The 22256-nt window shown below is 39.1% G+C and overlaps 1 protein-coding gene across 4 annotated transcripts in view; it reads right to left on the bottom strand.

Annotated features, from left to right (window-relative positions):
* Window positions 1-22049, bottom strand: part of CSNK1A1 (casein kinase 1 alpha 1) — a 46499-nt gene extending 24450 nt beyond the window's left edge. For 2 of the 4 annotated variants that reach the window (XM_077769026.1, XM_077769027.1), the window contains exons 1-2: window positions 21923-22049; window positions 1489-1615 (exon numbers count right to left, since the gene is read on the bottom strand). In XM_077769026.1, the coding sequence (XP_077625152.1) occupies window positions 1489-1578 (90 nt within the window). In that variant the 5' untranslated portion in view covers window positions 1579-1615; window positions 21923-22049. The remainder of the gene's footprint in view (window positions 1-1488; window positions 1616-21922) is intronic. The other 2 variants (XM_077769024.1, XM_077769025.1) reach the window with 1 other exon arrangement.
* Between the last annotated feature and the right edge of the window lie 207 nt (window positions 22050-22256).

The following is a 22256-nucleotide window of genomic DNA, read 5'->3' as shown; positions in this document are numbered from 1 at the left end:
TTCCTACCCTTATGTATCTTGACCAAACTTTAAAATCATAAATTCCTTGGGGCGCCTGAGTGGCTCAGTCAGTTGAGCGTCCAACTCTTGATTTCAGCTCAGGTCATGTTCTCACAGTTCATGAAGTTGAGCCCCATATTGTGCTTTCCCCTGACTGCCTGAAGCCTGCTTTGGCATTCTCTCTTACCCCCTCTCTCTGCCCCTCCTCTACTTACATGTGTGCATACGCTCTCTCCCTCTCTCTCTCTCAATAGATAAACTTAAAAAATTTCTTAAAATTGTAAATTCCTTGACATTTACCTATCATGTCTAACCATATTTTGTCTGTTCCCTAAACGCTTGTTCCTGACATTATTCCCCCATCTTAAATTTCTTTAAAATAATTTTTCTTATTTTGTTAAGATCAAAATAAGTTCTGGCTTTAAATAATTTTTTTAAAGAAGTTTACTTATTTTGAGAAAAGAGAGAACCAGTAGTGGAGGGGCAAAGAGAGAGGCAGAAAAAGGATCCAAAGCAGACTCTGTGCTGACAGCAGAGTGCCCATTGTGGGGCTCGAACTCCAGGACCAGGAGACCATGACGTGAGATGAAGTCAGATGCTTAACCTACTGAGCTAATAACCAGGCGCTCCAGCTTAAAACAATTTAATGTAACCTTCAGCCAGTGCATGAATTTAATTCATGACATTTTCAAAATTTCCCTGGTTTTGCTTAAAACCAATGGCTGAGAATTCATTAAAGAAACAACTACTTGGTCAAAAATTCTTCCTTAAATTATTTCAATACTGTCTTCCTCAAAACTATAGCTTTCATGGTGCGTCTGGGTGGCTCAGTCAGGTTAAGTGTCCAACTCCGGCTTAGGTCATGATCTCATGGTTCGTGAGTACAAGCCCTGCATAGGGGCTCTCTGTTGTCAGCATAGAGCACGCTTCGGATCCTTTATCCCCCTCTCTCTGTGCCCCTCCCTGTTCATACTCTCTTTCAAAAATAAACATTAAAAACAAGCATTAAAATTTGTTTTAATTTCACATTAATACATAATACATAATGTACAACATCCAAATTAAAATTTGTTTTAATTTTACATTAATACATAATGTACAACATCCAATCCGCTTATCCAAAACTTCTCTATATTTCTTTCTATATATGTATTGAGCCCTTCCTTCAAAAATCTTATAAAGAAACCTATATTTTATACTGAAACAGACTCCATCTGATGGAACAGACTGAAAACTACTTTTCTACAGGTGAATAATAAACTAGTATAATCCATTTCTATCCTATGACCACAGGAAAACATCTCTAAGTTGGATTAGAGAAAGTAGACTTGAGTGAGTACAACCTACTGTTGTATCTTTCTTTTTTTTTTTTTTCTGAACATAAGGTTACATAGTGACACACAGGATTATACACACTCTGGTTTATTAAAATATATATTACAGTTAAATAGTATTCTCAATATTTATTTTCATCCAAATTTCACATACCTGGTCAGCTAACATAAGTACAGTTTTCATTGTGAACCTTCTTGAACAGAAATTGAAGAGGTCTCCGAGGCTGGGTCCCAGAAGATCCATGACTAGCACATTGTAGTCTTTTTCCTGACCATACCACCTAACAAAAGGGGAAAAGGGACAGCTTTATGAAAAGCTGATTATCACTTAATATCGCTAAATTTTCAAAATTCTTAAGCCCTAATAATAAGATAGTTTTCCTTCTCAGGAGGCCTGGGTGGCTCACTAGGTTGAGCATCTGACTCCTGATTTCAGCTCCCAGGTCATGATCTTGCAGTTCATGGTTAGAGCCCNTTTACTTCTTTTGTTACCTTTTATTTATTTATTTTATTAAAGGTATCATAGGGGCCCCTGGCTGAATCAGTCGGTGGAGCAACTCTTCAACTCAGGGTTGAGTTTGAACCTCATGTTGGCTGTAGAGATTACTTAAATAAAATATTTAAAAAATAAAATAAGTAAAATAAAATCTTTAAAAATAAGAAAATCAATAATGGAGGTTCTTCAAAAAGTTAAAAATAGAACTACCTTTGACCCAGCAATTGCACTACTAGGTATTTACCCAAAGGATACAAAAATACTGATTCACTGGGACAGAGGCACCCTGAGGTTTGTAGCAGTGTTCTCAGAAATATGGAAACAATTATGGAAACAATTATGGAAAGAGTGAAAATGTCCATCNGACATGCACCCCAAAGCTTACAGCACCATTACCAACAATAGCCAAATTACAGAAAGAGGCCAAATGTTCACTAACTGATTAAAAAAAAAAAAAAAGATGTGGTATATGTGTGTATGTGCACACATGTGCGGCACATGCGCGCGCGCGTGCACACACACACACAATGAAATATTAGTCATCAAAAAGAATGAAAGCATGACATTTCGAATGATGTGGATGGAGTTAGGGTACTGTGCTAAGCAAATGAGTCAGAGAAAGACAAGTATGATTTCACTCATATGCTGAATTTAAGAAGTAAAACAGATGAACATAGGGGAAGGGGGACAAAGGGGAGAGAGGAAGACAAGCCGTAAGAAACTCTTTAACTACAGAGAACTGAGGGTTGATGGGCTAAGCAGATAATGGGTATTATGGAGGGCACTTGTGACGAGCACTGAGTGTTATATGTAAGTGATGAATCACTAAATTCTACTCCTGAAATCAGTAGTATACTATATGCTAACTGAGATTTAATTAAAACTTGGGGGAGAAAAAAAAAGAACTTGCATGGTAACCTTAATATTCCTCTTACCATCCATACCTACTTGCCAAGGATTCCTGTGACCTTTGGCAAATTCCTTAATCTCACCTGATACTACTTCCTATTTGAAGATGAAGGAAACTATACTGGTCTTACAGAGCAAAGATCCCTATTATTATTAGAACTCCTGTCCCATTTACTACCAAATTGTATTTAATCAATAATTACTTGGTTTTTTTTTTAAAAAGTAGTCACATTTTTGCTTAAATTATAGACAATAACCAGTATTACGACAAAGATGACATTTGCTTTTAACTGGAGCCCTGTTTTAATTACCCAATGATTTATTACTGTGAACAAATATACAATTTGTCTCCAGAAACTCAAGGAATATCTACTTTTAATTTTAGAGATACCAAGGGCTAGGAATCACTACAGTAAACGATTTCAAGTTCCTATATGCCTGTATTTCTGGTAAGGGTACCTTCCTAAAAATAAGCACTACCATTTAAATTTCAAACTTATCTAGATTATGAATTCTGCTTGAAAAGAAAATTGGCCAGTATAAGAAAATTTTTTTAAGAACAAGTTATTTTAAAACTTTGTTAACTCCAATAAAAAGTGATACCAAGATTTACCATTTTTTGAGAAGTCTGTGTGTTTTAAATGGGACACCTGGGTGGCTCAGTTGGTTAAGTGTCTGACTTTGGTTCAGGTCATGATCTCACGGTTTGTGAATTAGAGCTCCTTGTCCAGGTCTGCACTGACAGCTCAGAGCCTAGAGCGTGCTTCAAATTCTATGTCTCCTCTGCCTCTTCCCCCACGCACGCTCTGTCTCTCTCTCAAAAATAAACATTAAAAAAATATTCAGAAGGGGCTAAAAGGCTTAAAGGAATCTGTAGCAAAAACATTAACAAGTATCAGTCTAGTGGGAAACTGTTTAGTGCTATTTCTTTTTTTAAATTTTGCTCTAATACGTTGTTTTGTTGATATGTTTATTATTTAAAAGAAAATCAAGATTAAAATTAGAGTGGCGGCGGCGGGGGGAATGTTTTTCCAGGAAATGCAAAGTTAACTACTACTACATAGGTAGTCCCCTATTCAGGCACAAGCTCCCTAGAATCTTGTCAAGTTGAGAGTAAAAGATCATAAAAAGTTTTAGTCATAAGAAGTTCACACTCCTTCCTATATCTGTTCCAGCTATTCTTGAGTACTGTGCAAACATGACAAATAACTGCCATCAAGCACACAAAAAGGAATCAATTTTCACACCTTTCTGCAGAAAAAGGTACCCTGATGGAAAAAGTTTCTGCCTAACCTTTTAGAGACCTTGCCCACTACTAGCCTAAGCAACAGATCACGCCAGTGGCAGAGCTGGTCTATATATATCGAACCTAAACCTGTATAAAAGTTGCTGTAATTTTCCCTCTTCCATTTTATTTTCCATATAGGACTTCAACACCCTTCGTCTTCATTCAAACATTTACTTGAAAGAAAAACTCACAGCGGTAGGTTTTGGGGGGGTGTAGGTAGGCATGGAAAGGGGTGGATAAATATAACAAATAGTAACATTAAAAGGCAAAGGATGAACAAAGTAAATAGGTAACATTTTTTTCCTTTTTCCTTTCACATTTCCTCTTCCTTAATTGCAGAGGCAAATCTGTGCTAAGGAGCTGTCAGGAACTTCAAAATCAGCTTGCTATTATAAATACCCAATACTGAGTTATAACAGGTTTTTAATATAAATCTAACCTATCTAGGTTTTAAAGAAAAACAAATGTTTTATACAAGAACGCCAAATCAAGAAGGAGCAAAGACAGTGAGGAGAAGGCACAAAAAGTCAGAAAGGAAAGGGAAAGCAAAACTCAGCTTTTCTAAGACCACATCGCCTCTCTACACAGACAGAGCTGCACCGATGCCTCACTAAGAAACCCACAACAGTCCAACGCATTTACAACCGTCCTTCTAAGCCCAAATACAAGCCTGAAGTGTAAAATGTACAAATTCATTATTTCCTATCTTCATGCAATCACACCAGACTTCACAAAGCACTTTCTGAGAAGTCAAAGTAAGCCTTTAGCAATATTCCCTTAATAATTAGAAACTGGAAGGAAGTAGATGAATTTCAGAAACAGATTTAAAAAAAAAAAATCAAGAAATGGGGTATTTTCCTCCTTACCTGCATAAGCACATAAGACATGTTTGCTATTTTCAACGTTAAAAAAATAAATAGTCCATAAAAAGTCCATAAAATAGAAATGCTGCAAAGTTTTTTTCTCCACAGACCTACGCATTTCTAAATTAAGTCTTCCTGCTGTACAGAGATTGATACTATGAATTCCTTCAACCTAAGAGACAGGTGTTTATATCTTTCATATTTTCTTTTAGTCTCAAGGAATATATAGCTTATTTCTCTAGAGTTAACACCTCACTCCCCATCTGTGCTTTCCACCTGTCTAACTCATCCAGACATTAATACACACAGATTAGGAGCCGGAACAGTCTACCACTTATCCAAATGCTACTTACTCCCTTTCTACCCTCACCTGTTTTCCTCTTCTATCTTTTTAAAATGTTTATTTATTTTTGAAAGAAAGGGGGGGGGAGGGAGGCACAGAGAGAGGGAGACAGAGGATCCAAGCAGGCTCCGTGCTGTCAGCACAGAGCTTGGTGTGCAGCGCAAACTCAAGACCCTGAGATCATGACTTGAATGGAAGCTGGGACGCTTAACAGAGCCACCCAGGCGCCCCTCCACTTCTATTCTAAATGAGCTTCTAACTCTCTGCTTCCAGTCTCAAAATCTGAATACCCAGATGCCAAAGAAGTCTTCCTTAAGTAGTCTGTTCCATGCTGGTCGCCTATTTCACAGAATTCCCACAGCCACTAACTACTACTTATATCCACAATCAAACCCTTCGCCATTATAATACCCAGGTGCTATTACTTTGATGTTTCTGCCTCTACATGTAGGAGAATGGGGCTGTGTTTGTTTGTCTGAAATACAAGACCCACAGAATGTGAGTAATGAGCAAGCACTAACCTGGTTCTTTGAGATCATTTAAGTTGCAGACAATCTGAAACCAAACAACACAGAAGCCTCACTCCTATTCTCCACTTTCTAGGTGACTACAGCCTAGAAACAACTCAGGTCTCATCTTTAGACCTTTCTTATAGGTGTGCCATAGATATTGCTAGTAAGTACACTATGATAAAGTGATGTGAACAAACGTAGGTACTCAAATACCTATGCGATTAAAGAAAGAACTCTGACTTGATCTGGACCTTATTCTTACTAAGTTTCAAAACATGCAGAAAAATCAAATTTAATGGATGAAGATTTTAAGAAAGTGCAGAAGTCTCATTTTCCATTTGTTTCAAATCAATGTCTTCAGATTTAGTGTTGCCTGAGCAGTCAATATAGCAGACTGAAGGAGTCTAAAATTTATATAACCATCATTACTTAGAGCATAAAGAAGCTACCTTAAGGTCTGAAGAAGATGCTTAGAGAAGGCAAGGTCCACCTCTTTGTTCTCATGTCCCTTCCTCCAAACCCATATCCAAACTAAACCTAGCTAAAAAATTAAGATACATATAAAGCAGAAATGTAAGACAATGCACGCACAAGTCACTGGGGCTGACCAAAAAAAAAAAGCCTAAATAATTCAGAAAACCAAAAGATCAGTAAGAATTAAATCCATCCAAAGAAACCTTGTGAAAATGGTCTGTTACTAGTTAGATCCTGACAAAGGGAGAATATTTTCATAGGGAAGGTAGAGAAGGGAATGTTCGGTAGCGGCAAGAATAAAGCCCAAGCTCCTCTTATAAAGTGGGAAGTCAAGGTGGCTCACAATCTGCAGCTATATTTAAAGACTCTTGAAAGCCAGGCTAAAGAGCTTTATTTAAATTCTTTATTTTATTTTTTTATTTTTTAAATGTTTTATTTATTTCTGAGAGAGAGAGAGACAGCATGAGCAGGGGAGGATCAGAGAGAGAGGGAGACACCGAATCTGAAGCAGTCTCCAGGCTCTGAGCTAGCTGTAAGCAGAGAGCCTGACGCGGGCTCGAACCCACGAACCGTGAGATCATGACGTGAGCTGAAGTCAGACGCTTAACCAACTGAGCCATCCAGGCGCCCCATAAAGAGCTCTAAATTTTATAGGTATCTGGGTAAACTATCAGTGGAGTATGGCTGGAACATAATATAATTAATTCAATGTTAAGATGAGCTTTGGCATCAATATGCAATATAGAAACTGGGGGGTAGGAGGAGAGACAATGACATGGTGGCCAATTAGAAGTGTTACAGTTGGAGGTTTGAAGCTAGGGTTTTCTTTTCTCTGAGAAATCTCTTTATGAAAATAAAGAAACCTTAGAAAATAAAATGACTGAAACATTTTTTTTTTAAGTTTATTTATTTTGAGAAAGAGAGAGCACTCACGCACAGGGGCCGGGGAGGGGCAGAGGGAGAGACAGAGACCGAGACAGAGAGACAGAAAGAATCCCAAGCAGGCTCTGTGCTGTCAGCATGGAGCCCAACATGGGGCTCAAACCCACTCAAACCATGAGATCATGACTTGAGCCGAAGTCAAGAATCTGACGCTTTAACCAACTGAGTCACCCAGGTGGCCCCATGAAATATTTTAAATATTGCTACAATACCTAAGGACTTCTAAGAACTATAAATCAGTCTAACTATCGTAAGTATGCAGTTCAGGTTTAAGCAACCAAGTATGTTCTATCTCTATGCCTAGGACGATAATAACAGAAAACTTCCCCTTCAGACCATTAGTTTGACTGGTGTGATGGTGAATCTTATGCATTTCAAACTGACTGGCCTAAGGAATGGCGAATAGCTGGTAAAACATTATTCTGGGGTGTCTGTGAAGGGGGTCTCCAGATTACCATTTGAATGACAGAATAAGTAAAGGCAGGGGAAGGGAAAAGTCCCTGTCAGAGCTGGGACATCCATCTTCTACCCTTGGCTGTCCATGCCTCTGGTTCTCAGGCCTTTAGGCTTGGGACCAAAACTATACCACTGGTTTGCCTGGGCCTCCCAGCTTGCACAATGCAAACTGTGGTACTTCTTTGCTTCCAGAGGTGTGAGCCAATGCCTCATCATAAATATTTCTGTAGATCTATATATAATCAGTTGTTCTATTTCTCTGGAGAATCCAGACTCATACATACAACATGGGCAACCACTGTATTTGTCTGTCCTGTGCACAAGTCTACACTCCCAGCATCCAGCACAATGCCTTGTCCATTGGAAATGCTCAGTAACATTTGCTGAATTAAAGAATGAAAAACCATATTACAGGCTCTAACAGGCTAAGGAGTGCCTGACATGGCAGATGACAAAAAACAAAACAAGAAATACAAAACCACTCTGTACTGCAAGTATAAAATCATCAGGAGGACTCTATTCTCCTTTGATTCAAAACAGCCAAGTAATTACAAAAATTTAAAAGTAACATAGGGTTGGGGCGCCTGGGTGGCTTAGTCGGTTAAGCGTCCAACTTTCGCTTAGGTCATGATCTCGCGGTTTGTGGGTTCGAGCCCCGCGTCGGGCTCTGTGCTGACTGCCAGCTCAGAGCCTGGAGCCTGCTTCAGATTCTGTGTCTCCCCCTCTCTCTGACCCTCCCCTGCTCACGCTGTCTCTCTCTCTCTCTCCTAGAAATAAATAAAACATTAAAAAAAATTAATAACATAGTAACATAGGGCACACGCTTAGGTGGCTAGGTCAGTTAGTTAAGTGTCCAACTCTCAATTCCAGCTCAGGTCATGAACTTACCCTTTGGGAGTTCTAGCCCCATGTCAGATGGGCGTGGAGCCTGCTTAGAATTCTCTCTCTGGCTTTCTCTTGCCCTTTTCTTCTCCAACTTGTGCTCGAGTCTCTTGCATGCGCTCTTTCTCTCTCAAAAATAAATAGGGACCCTGGGGTGGCTCAGGTGGTTAAGCTTCCGAGTCTTGCTTTTGAACTCAGGTCATGATCTCATTGTTCAGGAGTTCAAGCCCCACATTGCAGTCCACACTAAGAGTGCTAGAGCCTGTTTGGGATCTCTCCCCCTCTCTTTCTCCAGCTCTTTCTCTCTCCCTCAAAATAAATAAACTTAAGAAAATATACATTTAAAGGTAATATTCTTAACAGGGAGAGATCTCTTTCTGTGCCTTTTATCTTCCCATCTTTAGGCCATTAATCTCGAAGTCTTTACTAAACAACTAAAAACTCTGAGCACTGAGTCAGTGCTGTAACAAATGGCATCCCCATTCTCAGGATATGATCTATCAAACTTATTTTCTCGCCAACTTATCCTCATCTGATATTATGTTCCTTTTTGTGAGGGTAGAAAAGAAGATCTGGTCTGGGGATGGCACCTGAGTGGTTTGCTCAGTCGGTTAAGCGTCCAACTTCGGCTCAGGTCATGATCTCACGGTTGGTGGGTTCCAGTCCTGTGTCGAGCTCTGTGCTGACAGCTCAGAACCTAGAGCCTGCTTCAGATTCTGTGTCTTCCTCTCTCTCTGCCCCTCCCCTGCTCATGCTCTCTCTCTCGCAAAAATAAACATTAAAAAAAAAAAAAAGAAAAGATCATCTGGTCTAGTACAATCTTTCTGACAACCCCCACCCCCCACGATCCTAAATTACCAGACTCTAAATAAGAGGGGCACTCTCAACCACAATACAACCCTTCTATTCTCAATTTAAATACTAGAGTCGCAAATCCTTCTGGTCCTGTGTTCATTTGATTACTTGTGGAAGCCACAGGGATCTGTGAACTTGAATCAGACGCTGTAACCTCTAACCTAAAACTGTCAGTACTTATTAAGCTCCATCTTATTAATGGCATTCATCAGGAAAACAGAACAAATAATGCAAGCCAGGTTCAACTACATTCTCATTTATGGTAACTCTTCAGCCCTTTTTGAAACAGAACTAGACACAGCACTAAATATGGGTTAACTCTTGGTTTTCTATTGATTCTCAATAAACAAAATTGCTGTATAATTCTCATTCTCCTTAAGCTTCCCTGGCCATAACTACTCTGTAGATTTGTGGCCTTTATTTTGAATACAAGACACCTAGAATGTAATGACCTAAACTTGATTCCTTCTGCCACCAAAAATTTAACAGTATCCATCTATTTCCTCCTCTTGTAACTTCACATTTAAAATACAACCCGGATTTTAAAAGGCTAGCAACACATAATTTTTATCCATAATCCTTTGGATTTATAACTTGCAGGAATACCTCTAAAATGGTTTGAGATCCAGGGCATTTTCACTAGAGAAAAGACACTCAATGCACTGTAGGAAACTGAAAAATCAGGTTTCATAAAGAAAACACCATAGAATACCCAGAACTATAAACACAAATACAGATGAGACAGATTTCTCCACACTGACAACTTATTTAGACATGAAGTTATTAAGAACCACAGTTTTAGCTGTAGGTATAACAATCAAAGTAATAACGGATAATTTCAAGAAATTTTATTAATTTTTTTTTAATTTTTTTTTTTTTTTTTTATTTCTAGGAGAGAGAGAGAGAGACAGCGTGAGCAGGGGAGGGTCAGAGAGAGAGGGAGTCACAGACTGAAACAGGCTCCAGGCTCTGAGCCGGCAGTCAGCACAGAGCCCGACGCGGGGCTCGAACCCACGAACCACGAGATCATGACCTAAGCGAAAGTCGGACGCTTAACCAACTAAGCCACCCAGGCGCCCCGATTTCAAGAAATTTTAGATATTAATTCAATCTTTTAATTCTTTCTTAGAACTGTTCAACCTTTTTTACCTGCCTGATTTTCCCACCTTTACAATCTCACAAGCCTGGGGAGGGCATTAATAAACATGGAAGTAACTGGGAATTAAACAAGGCTAGAAAGGGAAAAGACAATAATTATTGGGGGGGAAAAAGAAATAGTGGAAATCTACCAATGAATGACCAACCTTGCATCAAATGCATTTAGCCACAATGACAAAGAACTTGTCCAAACAAGCTGGAGAATGGAGGCGGAGTAACTCATTCTATACCAAAATCTCTAAAACATTTTGGTGCTGCAGATCGCCCACCTTTCTAGCCTGATAGTCTATGGACTCCTCCAAATATTTTAAACGCAGAAAATAAAATACATAGCATTATAAAGGAAAATTACAGGGAAATTTCACTATAATAAAAGTACTTAAATTTGATACAGCAAAGTACAAGCTCTTTAGTAGTGCATTAAATATTGATATGGGGCAAATCTAACTAATATGAAATTATGAAGCAGCAAGGAGTGTAAACAATATTCTGAGATTTCTGCAACAATAATGTGTTATGGAAACATGGTGATAAATCCAGAAGGCACTGCTAAAGATAGTGGAGATTTCTTGCCTACATTTATAATAGATAAAGATTTCCCCCTATTTACCATGGGGTTATGTCCTGATAAACTCCTAAGTTGAAAATATACTACATCAAAAATACACTTAATACCATAATATGCCGAACATCATAACTTAGCCTAGCCTACCTTAATCATACTTAGAACACTTAAATTTAGCCTATAGTTGAGCAAAGTCCTCTAACACAAAACCTATTTTACAAAAAAGTGTTCAACATCTCCTGTTATTTGTTCAATACTGTACTGAAAGGGGAAAACAGAACTGCCTGAGTACAAACAGCTGTAATGTACCAGGGGTTTGTCCTCGTGAGCACCCAGCTGACTGGGAGACGCCTCCCCACTGCTGCCCCACAACCTCATGAGAGAGTCCTACCACATACTGCTAGCCTGGGGAAAGAGCAAAACGCAAAAATTCAAAGTATGGTTTCTACTGAATGCGTATCACTCTCACATGACCACAAGGTCTAAGACTCATAAGTCAGTCAAACGATCTGAAGTCTGGGACCATCTTACTAGATTCAGTTAGAAGGTCATGAAAATAAAGATGTAATTTTTTCCCCCTATCTACCACTGGAGAGGATAGAGTGAGGGATATCCATACCAAATTAAGAATCCCTGTTTCAAAACTATTTTGCTTTTTAAAAAATTTTATTGCTTTTTATTTTAATTCTAGTATAGTTAACATGCAGTGTTTTCGTTGGTTCAGGTGTACAATGCAGAGATTCAACAATTCTATACACTGCTCAATGTTCACCCTGAGTGTACTCTTTAATCCCCATCACTTATTTCACCTGTTCCCCCCTTCCTCAAAACCAAGTTTTAAGGTAAAGAGGCCAGAGTGAGCTCTGAAAAGCTGGGAATCAAATGTTACGTTGTGATCGGCAATACTATCGTCAACTAAGATGATTCGTTTTCCGTCTCCATTCTAACCCTCCTAACTGCTACTACTAATCCTCTGCAGACCATATCGCCTTCAAGACCCTTGAATTAATGCTATAACGTTTTCATATTTCTCAGTCTCCCTGTTCCCTGCCCTTTGCATTCAAAGATGCATAAATATACCTTAATCAAAAAAAAAAAAAACAACCAAAACCAAAAAATGTGCTTTGATATGTATCATTAGCCAGTACTCAAGGTACTATTCATTGATACATTCAGTATTTATGGTATCTAACAAGACAAAACCAAATAATTCCTGCTCTCATAGCTTACAGCACAGCGTGTGTAGCAAATAAATAACACATTTGATGGAGAGACCAGTGCTGAGAGGGCCCAAATTATGGCAACCCAATCTATCTTTTAGACGAAGTCATTTAAGGAACGCTTTGCTGACAAAGAAGCATGGTTGATCCTTGAAGTGTCAAATGGATGATGGCCAGGTAAAGGGATGGATGGGAGTCAGGAGGGTGCCTGAAGTTTGGTATTCACAAGAAACTGAAAGTAGCCAAGGACGGTTAAGACACAGTGAAACAAGGTCACCTTATTTTCTCGTTCACCAGTTGAAAACCTAGTTTCAAGCTGCCATCTTACTCTCATTTTTTTTCTTGATTCCCAGCAAAATGGTTATCATTCTCACCATACTACCCCGAATTGTATTTCAAAGATCACAAATGGGGATGCCTGGGTGGCTCAGTTGGTTGAGTGTCTGACTCGGGGTTTTGGCTCAGGTCATGATCTCATGGTTCATGAGTTCAAGCCCCACAGTGGGCTCTAGGTTGGCAGAGCCTACTTGGGATTCTTTCTCTCCCTCCCTCTCCTGCTCACACTTGCTCACTCGCTCTCACTCTAAATAAATAAATGAACTTAAAGAAAAAACAAAAATCACAAGTGATCTTTGTCAGTCCTTACTGCCATTGTTCTAACATCAGTAGTAGTATTACCGGAAGATAGCATGTGGAGAAATGGACAATATACCTATAATACCTATTATAAAGGTTTTATCAAATCTTTATAAAAGCTTTATCAAATCTTTAAAAACATCCTAAGTAGAGACAGAAAGTCCATTAGTGGTTGTCTAGGGATGACAGGATATGGACAGTGATTGTTAGTGGGTTCAAGTTTCCTTTGAGGCTGATGAAAATATTCTAAAAAAAAATTTCCCCCCAAATCTGTTTCTCCAGTGTCTGACTCAATACTTATTGAGAACCTACTATGTATCTAGAACTGATGATAAGTGTTATAGGAATCATTAACAAGCTCCGTAGATAATAATTATGCATGGATGATGGTGAGAAATGCTAAGCAGGGTTCACGGGGAACCGTAATGGGGTCCTGCTGACTTGACCAATCAAGGCAGTCTCTAGATGGTTCAGAGTACTACTGGGGGCCAACACTCAAGATACCATCCCTTTGATGTTAAGGAAACATATCCTCCTCACACTGAAATGTAAATATTTCCTCTTAACTTTCAGCAAGAGAGCCAAATTCACAACAATATGCCAAATGCACGGCATATGCTCAAAAAGAATGGAAGTCTCACAAAATTTCCATCTGTAACTGAAATGTGCCCAGTATCTTGAACTATGCCTGGCACATAGTAGGCACTCACATGTTTGTTGACTGAATGGAAGAAATGCTTGTTTATCCTCTAGAAAATACTGTAAGAGGTGTAAAATTTATTAAGTTCACCAAGACATTTTTGAACATTTGAGCTCTCATTAGAAGAGGAGAAGCTAACATTACTCTGTTCTTTAGGAGGGATACAAAGTATTAATTTCATGGAGGTTCAAAAATGGGAACACCAGAATTTCAGTAAATGGAACTCTCGTAAGAATAATCATAATTGGGCGCCTGAGGGACTCAGTCAGTTAAGAGCTGGACTCGATTTCAGCTCAGGTCATGATTTCATGGTTTGTGGGTTTGAGCCCCACCATCAGGCTCCACAATGACAGTGCAGAGTTTGCTTGGGATTCTCTCTCTACCCCTTACCCCCTCGTTCTCGCGCTCTCAAATAAACTAAAAAATTTTTTAAAAAGATTCTCTCCCTCCCTCTGCCCCTCACTTGCTGTTTAAAAAGAAAAAGAATTGTAATCCAGTGAAAACAGCCAAAAAGAAAACAATCTAACCTCAATACATAATGAACAGCAAAGTAAAAGGAATGGAAAAGAAGGGTATTTATGTAAAAGTATAAAAAACTCCAGTCTGCTTAGAAAAATTTCATTATTTTAGTTGTTGACAAAAACAATGTATTAAACACTTTAAATCTAACAAAAACCCTGGAAATTGACACTTAAAACTTACAGAAATTTCATGCTATTACTTTCCAACAAAGTAGCTTATAACCAGATCTTAAACTCTCCTTTTTGTGAAAGTCACACTGAGGACAGAACAGTCTGGCAGTCTAGGCAAATATAACAGATTAAGTACTTAGAATAGCTTCCAGGTGAGCTGAAATACAGGATAGCCTCAATTTCAGATTAATTTGCACATCTCCCCACTATACACTCAATGGAGGCATGAGTGAAACAAACGAAACACAGGGGTGACCTATACGATGTACGCTTAGCCACTGTCACCATCTTGTCTCCCTTAAAAAAAAACCTCTAGTACAAAAGTTGCTAAGTCCTTATGTTGAACTGGAACCAAAAGAAACCGCAAAAGGCCAACACCACTAAGAGATACTAAAAGAGGGGCGCCTGGGTGGCTTAGTCGGTTAAGCGTCCGACTTTCGCTTAGGTCATGATCTTGCGGTTCATGGGTTCAAGCCCCGCGTCGGGCTCTGTGCTGACTGCCAGCTCAGAGCCTGGAGCCTGCTTCAGTCTGTGACTCCCTCTCTCTCTGACCCTCCCCTGCTCGCTCGCTCTCTCTCTCTGCTAGAAATAAATAAAACATTTTAAAAAAATTTAAAAAAAAGTAAATGCACATAAATAAAATAGAAGCAGAATGTCCTTATTATGAACCACTAGTGCCTTTTCCCCTGACACTTCTAAGAAACATAAAAAAGACCTCTATCAGCAAGACATGGTTGTTTCCCTCAAGAAATTACTAGAATGCTTTCTTGTGGGCTGTATCTGAGACATGTAAGTACAACGATGATTTCAAATACTGGTGTCAGATACTTTTCAGAAATCAAAGCATCTGATTGTATCGAATTACAGTGTACTTTCCAGTGCCATGGTTTCTTGCATAGGATTTCCTTAGTTAACCTTATTCATAGGAGGAGGTAAATCGGAAACCAATCTTATGGAATTATAGTGGGTGGGTGTACGCAGGGAAGCACTATTCTAACCTTGAAATACGGTGCAGTAAAATGGTTCCAAAAAGGTTGCACATCAGAATTGCCTGGGGAGCTTTTATAATTCTTGATGCCTAAGGCATACCCCAAACCCATTACATCACAATATGTAAGGGGTGCCTGGGTGGCTCAGTTGGTTAAGCGTCCAACTTCGGCTCAGGTCATGATCTCATGGTTCGTGAGTTCGAGCCCCGCGTTGGGTTCTGTGTGTGCAGCTCAGAGCCTGGAGCCTGTTTCACATTCTGTGTCTCCCTCTCTGCCCCTCCCCTGCTCATGCTCTGTCTCTCTCTGTCTCAAAAATAAATAAACTATTAAAAAAAAAAAGAAAAACCTAAAAAAAATAAAAAATAAAATAAAAAAATTTCATGGTCCTAATCTCTCACAGTTCAAGAGTTCGAGCCCTGCATTAGGCTCTGCACTGGTAGTACAGAGCCTGCCTGGGATTCTCTCTCTCTCACAAAATGAACTTAAAAAAATATAATAATAATAAATAAATAAAACAAAACACGTAAGATTAGGAGCCAGGGTCATTTTTCCCCCCAAAGCTCTCCATGTGATTCCAATGCACAGCGAAGTCTGGGAACCACCAGCAGTCTGAAAAGGCAGTGAGATCTATTCAAGCAACACACCAGCCATGTGACTTTAGGCAAATTAACCTCTCCCTCTTTGTATGAAAACCCCATTACAGGACTGTGGTGATGACTAAGTAAGACCAAGTACAACGTCTGAATAATGGTCGAGTCTACTTTTCTTTCTTGAGCATAGACGGAAAAAGGAACATTTAGCCACAATGAATTCAACCAAGCACCCACTTACTTCAGTAGTAGGTATTAATGTTATAAATAAAAGACAACTATAAAGTCAGAGCAAATTATTACCGCATCAGGGAACAGAAGAACCGTATTTTAGCCCACTGATCCCGTCAATTTATATCATGCATTAAAAAACTTAAGACCTAGTTAATCTTACGAAATTCCTTTTATAAAAATGAAAACTGACATTACAAATTATAGAATTCTAGGTTGAAACCTAGATGACATCACAGGCAGATCCCTAACTCTTGACTCTCCATTTCCCTTTATATTGAGGATCAGAATGTACTCTCCAGCTCAATCTTTTTGTACAACAAAAAGTCCATTAAAACATATCTCACTGAAGACTTTCAGAAAAGGAAGAGGCAGTATTCCATTCTGCTGCTTCTAAGCAGAATAAGGCAAAGATCTCAATTGCCACTCTGTGTTCATCACCCCCACCTGATGATTTCATTAGGCAAGTTGTGATAGACTTATCATGGTGATAGAAAGATTACTAACCTGTAGTCTTGCATATGAGTGGACAAATCAACATCATATCCAGGAAAAAACAGTATGTAAAAATAATCCAAGAGACCAACATAAAGAAACATAAAACCTACCTTGTCACAAAAAAGTAGTTTACCAAGGATGAGCAGTATTAAAAAAAAAAAAAAAAATCATCAGGGGTGCCTAGGTGGCTCAGTCAGTTAAGTGTTCAACTCTTGTTTCTGTTGGCTCAAGTCATGAACTAACAGTTTGTGGGATTGAGCCCTGTGTCAGGCTCTGTGCGAACAGCATGGAGCCTGCTTGGGATTCTCTCTTCCCTCTCTCTGCCATTCCCCCTACTCTCCCTCTCTCAAAGTAAATAAACATTAAAAAAGTCTTTTAAAAAATCAAATATGCTTTATCTCAATAGGGAATGTGGGTCATGTCACTGTGTGCATTTGTCAAACCTCATCTGATGGCACATTAAACGTTGTGCAATTTACTATATACCAATTACATTTCATTTTTAAAAATTATATCTCATTTTTTTTAAAAAACACCATTAAAAATGCATTAGTCCATGTTAAGTGATTACTGATCATTTAAATTTCACAAGCCACCTGAGATTATTTTGGAAACAAAAACAGTAGCAAAACCTATCTTTTAACTAAGTATTTTTATTTTGAAAGCTATTAAGGTGCTCACCTAACCTCAGAAAAACTACTGTTAAAGTAAAGGACTGATAATAATATACCAAAATAAGCTTAAATGATTCAATGTAGAAGTTGTCTCAAATTCTATTTATAACCTTTATAGACTTCTTGACATTAAAGTTCCTCACTACACACTGACAAATCAGAGAAAAACCTCATTAAATGATACTTTAGGTACTTTGAAACAAAATGATCTAGCTCTAAAAATGATTCAAGCCAAGGTGGTTAAAGTACATACTCTATACAAGGGCTCACAAGCATTTACTCCTATTTAAGCTGTAAATCAATATTGTCCAACATAAGGTCTCATCCTGTAATCCTTGGAGCCAAAGGGAGACAATAAAATTCTAAACATCTAGTTAAATAATAACAATAAGTAACCTGTATTTACAGAATAGATTTTCATTCTCTGAGACCAAACGCCATAAACTGAAGGGGCCATAGCATGGCTCTGTAGCTCACATGAAAAGGTGTGGGGTATGTGAACAGGCATGATTTGACCTTGAAAGGTGAAAATGGCTCAGAAAAATTAGGAGTTAGGAGACTCTAGTAACCTTTCTGAGAATCGGTAGTCTAATTTTATTATGAGATATTAGGCTTATCTCTCAAGTTTCATTTAGCTCACAAATGCTACTTAACCATCATCACATTATTCCACAACTTGAACCCATTATAAGCCAATATAAAGCACCTTTACTATACTGTGGATTCAGTTAGCACAAATTGAAAACAACGTTTCTCATGCATCCAGTGATCTGTAACAAATAAAGACCTATCCAGTGCAGATGGCATCTTTGTTTTCGGGTAACAGCAGTAGAACTTATTTGCAAGATATATGCTCAGTGCCAAGAAGCTAAGATTAAAATTTAAGCTGCTTTCAACACTGAATAGGAAGGATTAACTAATACTTTATAAATATCTTCTATAATACTTAAGATTCAGAGAGGGCAAAGAAACAAAATGGTTAAAAAAACAAGGGAACAATTCTCCCATGCCCCCTCCCATCTTCTTATTCATTTCCCCATAAAAATGCATTCCATTAATTTACTTCCTTCTAAATGGTAACTGATAATTTATCTGATGCAGATGGCATTTTTAATGGTCTTGAGTGGGGTGTCTGTACAGTTAAGATTCAAACGTAAAACCTACATTTAGCATCAAACAGTGATGAAATGCTTTCTAACTACTATTATCCAAAAAGTCATCTTAAAATGTCAGCGCTGGAAGTTCTGAGATCAACTAGGCCAACAACTTGGATTTAGGAAGGGTACCTTGTTCAAATAAAATTCTACCCAAAAGCTCAGTAGGCAAAAAATTTTTTCTAGAGAGTAGGAAACCCTAAACCTTTCTGTCCAGTATTTTCCTTTCCTATTCCAACAGAATTAGAAAAATACTAACTTGGTAAAATCCTCTTTGCATTTCCTAGACGAGGAAACTAACTGACAGGCCCAAAGAGTACTGACTGGCCCCAGATCACTCTATCAATACCCATGGCAAATCTAGGGCTTGCTAGCATTAAGTGCTTCTTTAGAGTTCATGTTAATTCAATTCAAATTGAGTACCACAAACAGAAGGTTGTACCAGAAATACAGTAATTTTTAAATTTTTTAAAAAGATATTTTGAGAGAGCAAGGGAGGGACAGAGATAGAGGGAAAGAGAAATACAGTAATTTTTAAGGAGCTTCCAGAAGTCAATTAACGATTTTGGTTTTCCAACTAAAGAATGACCCTAGTTTCTTAATATGGAGACTGACCACCACCCTCATTCCTGGTCATTACACCAGCACTGGATGCATGCACTACTTCTGCAGAACAATAGATCCTTTACTATTTTTTAATCAGGTCTGCTATGTGGGCCAGTAATTTTGAGCCCTTGTTCTAGGATATCCCAAAGTATCTTAAAATAAATTAGGGGGAGGGAGGCAGGGAAAAAATGAGTCGCAAATTCCAAATCTTTAAAAAGTAAGCTCTACACCCAACATGGGACCTGAAGTCATGGCCTTAAGGATCAAGACTCACAAGTTCTACTGACTGAGCCAGCCAGGCACCAAAATTCTAAATTTTTTACATTTATATCCATCTAAAACAAGGGATAACACACAGTTTTATTTAATCTCACCAAACTAATGTCAATTTAGTTCAGTATTTACCAAGTAAATATTTATTGTGTGTACGCTATATATAGGTAACGTGGAAATAGGGGGAACAAAATGACGGGGTGGGAAGTTGTAACCACCCAAAAGAAGAATGTTTATGTAAGTCTTTCTTACCCTTTTCACTTCAGCAGAAAAACAGTTCTCTCACACTTTACAGCCAATAAGCCACTACTGTTTCTGCGTCCCAGACTCTCCCACTCCTAAAACAAATTTACTCTTTCCCCACCCTCGTCCAATGGCTTTCTGCACTACAGACTACTCCCAGAAGCCACCGGGGTTTCTTGGATGCCCTCCCCAACCAGTTCGACCAAGCTCTCTTCCTTAAAGCCAGATCCTGAAATACCACCGCCTCTCCCAGGAAGCATTAATTTGAAAGCCAGCTTAATCTCTCTTTAGCTCCACCCACAGTTTATAACTACAACTCTCTGCACTCAGCATCTTATAATAGTTGCCTATTATTTTGCTCCCAAGTTAATTTCATTTATTCATGTGCTTATTCAGTATAGGAAGCATTGCTCTCGTTGGTCCGTACGTACCAGCACTGTTCTTAAGTAAAAGCCACCAGATAAAAGGGTTTAGCACTGAAAATGCCAGATGCTTAATGCTTTTGGAAAATTATTTTGAATACATTAAATTCAACCTGATTTGCGAAATATATAAAACCTCCCCACGTATATGAATCTAAAGAGCTAAGTGAGAGACGTCAGACACAAATGACCTCAGACAGTAGGACTGCATGGCTGTGAAATTCGGGGATAAACCACAGTGATGGAAAGCAAATCAGTGGGGGCTGGTGGTGGAGGGATGTATTTAAAGGCACAGGAAAGGAGTTTAAAGCTTCAGGGCTAATGCAACTGACAATTTTAATTTTGAGGAAGAAAAAAACAAGACATTTTAATAAAGTTCTTAAAAATTGTTTTTCCATTTTTCAAGAATAACATTTATTTTATTTTCCAAACAAGCAGGTTTTCGGGGGGGGGGGGTCGACGGATAGGAATCACTTAAAATCTCCCATCATGTTGGATTTGCACATTTTCTACCTTACCAAATAAACCTAGAATTTCCTTCCAAATGATTTACTTTATCACTTACAACCAAAAATATCTACCAGCATTGGAGATTTTTTTTAATGTTCGTATTACTCTGGTTGTTTCCACATCTGAATTAATGTATGCAAACCGGTCCTTAATTCATAAGGAATATAAACTGGAATAGAAAATGAGGTTACATTAACTATCATTCTAGTTGGTTCTTAGCTCTCTCTGGTTCTTTTTGCAAATGTTATTTTTGAGTAATTGCTGGAAAATGGCTTGGCTTTAAACTATTTTAGCATCTATTCTAGGTAGATGCTCTTTAATCTCAAAGTCAAATGAACAACCTTTAAAGTTAACCATTAAAAAAAAACACGTCAATCTCTGGTCATCTTTTACCCTGATCACTACTACTATTTGCCTTCACCAGTATCCTATCCCCCCAAAAGGCTACAGTTTCCCCATGTGAGGAGTTACAGATACAAGTAACTCAACAGGTTAAACCTACTTACTTACCACAGTGTGGTTCTGTGATTAATCTTCCTTTTAATACAACTGATCTGAGTCCATTTCAACACAGCAGTGCTCAAACTGCCTTTGCCACTACTCATAAAAATTCAGTGCTCAAACTAAATGTGGCAAACATAACCCTTCATGAAAGAACAGTTAACACTTTCAAAGGGGCTATGAGGGATTTCGCATAGTATAATTTAACAATTTCACGTCGCATCTGCTGCAGAGATCACACAGTCATTATGCCACCTCCTTCCTTGAACCCCCCGCCGCCTGCAGCTTTATTCTCGGCTTTTCAAAGGTTTAATCCACTTAGGGCTGCTAACGAGGGAATCAAGGAAGGGTAACTTGTGGACCCAAGCACAGAAAAGGGCAGGAATATGTGGTTGAGTCACGTCGTTCCGCCATTTTCTAAGCGGAGGAGGAAGACATGTTGGAACAAAAACACAACAAAAGAGCAGCCATTTCCCAAGCCGGCTCCAATAGCAACCCGAACTGGCCGAGCCCGGTCACTTGGCGGCTTCAAATCCACGTCCCTGGATAGACCTACGAACATCAGAGGTGCCGGCGCAAAGAAAGCAGCAGACAACCCTTCCGCGTAGGGATCAAAGATGACCCGCACACTCCGAACTGCAAACGAAAGCTTCGGGGGGGGATGACGGAAGCTAAATGGAACACAGTGTAACAAACTGAAATTCTACACGAAGTTGGCAAACCAAAAATGTACTCGGTGATTGTGGTGGCTCACGGTTCACGGGAAGCCACCGGCTAGAGTAAAACCCAGGAAGCTCAAACAGCAAGGCCCGGAGTCAGCTGGTGCTATTACTTGCCTCTGCCCGTCCCCCCCCCCCCATTCCGTACTTCCCTCGGTGCGCCGCCTGTTTGCTTATGGGTTCTTACCGTATGTGGGGGATGCCAACCCCACCTTGAAGAATCTTATAGAGTTTGCTCTCGTACAGCAACTGGGGATGCCTGGCCTTCTGAGATTCTAGCTTCACTGCCACTTCCTGCAGGGGAAAGAAGGGATGATGGCATCAACATCCCTAAGGATTCAATGTCACTTGGGAAAGGAGGGGACACGTTAGCACAGCTCCAACTCGAGACTACACGGTGAAGTTAAGAGGCTCAGAAGAGAAAGGTCTCTGAAATTACAAAACGAGGCAACCAAGCCTCAAAGGCCTCTTCGGGGGGTAGTGACGAAACCGGCACGTCCCCGAAGGTGCAGGAAAATGAT

This window comes from Crocuta crocuta, unplaced genomic scaffold (assembly GCF_008692635.1).
Source record: "Crocuta crocuta isolate KB4526 unplaced genomic scaffold, BGI_CrCroc_1.0 scaffold340, whole genome shotgun sequence".
Taxonomy (NCBI): domain Eukaryota; kingdom Metazoa; phylum Chordata; class Mammalia; order Carnivora; family Hyaenidae; genus Crocuta; species Crocuta crocuta.
This window is presented reverse-complemented; position numbering and strand designations above follow the sequence as displayed.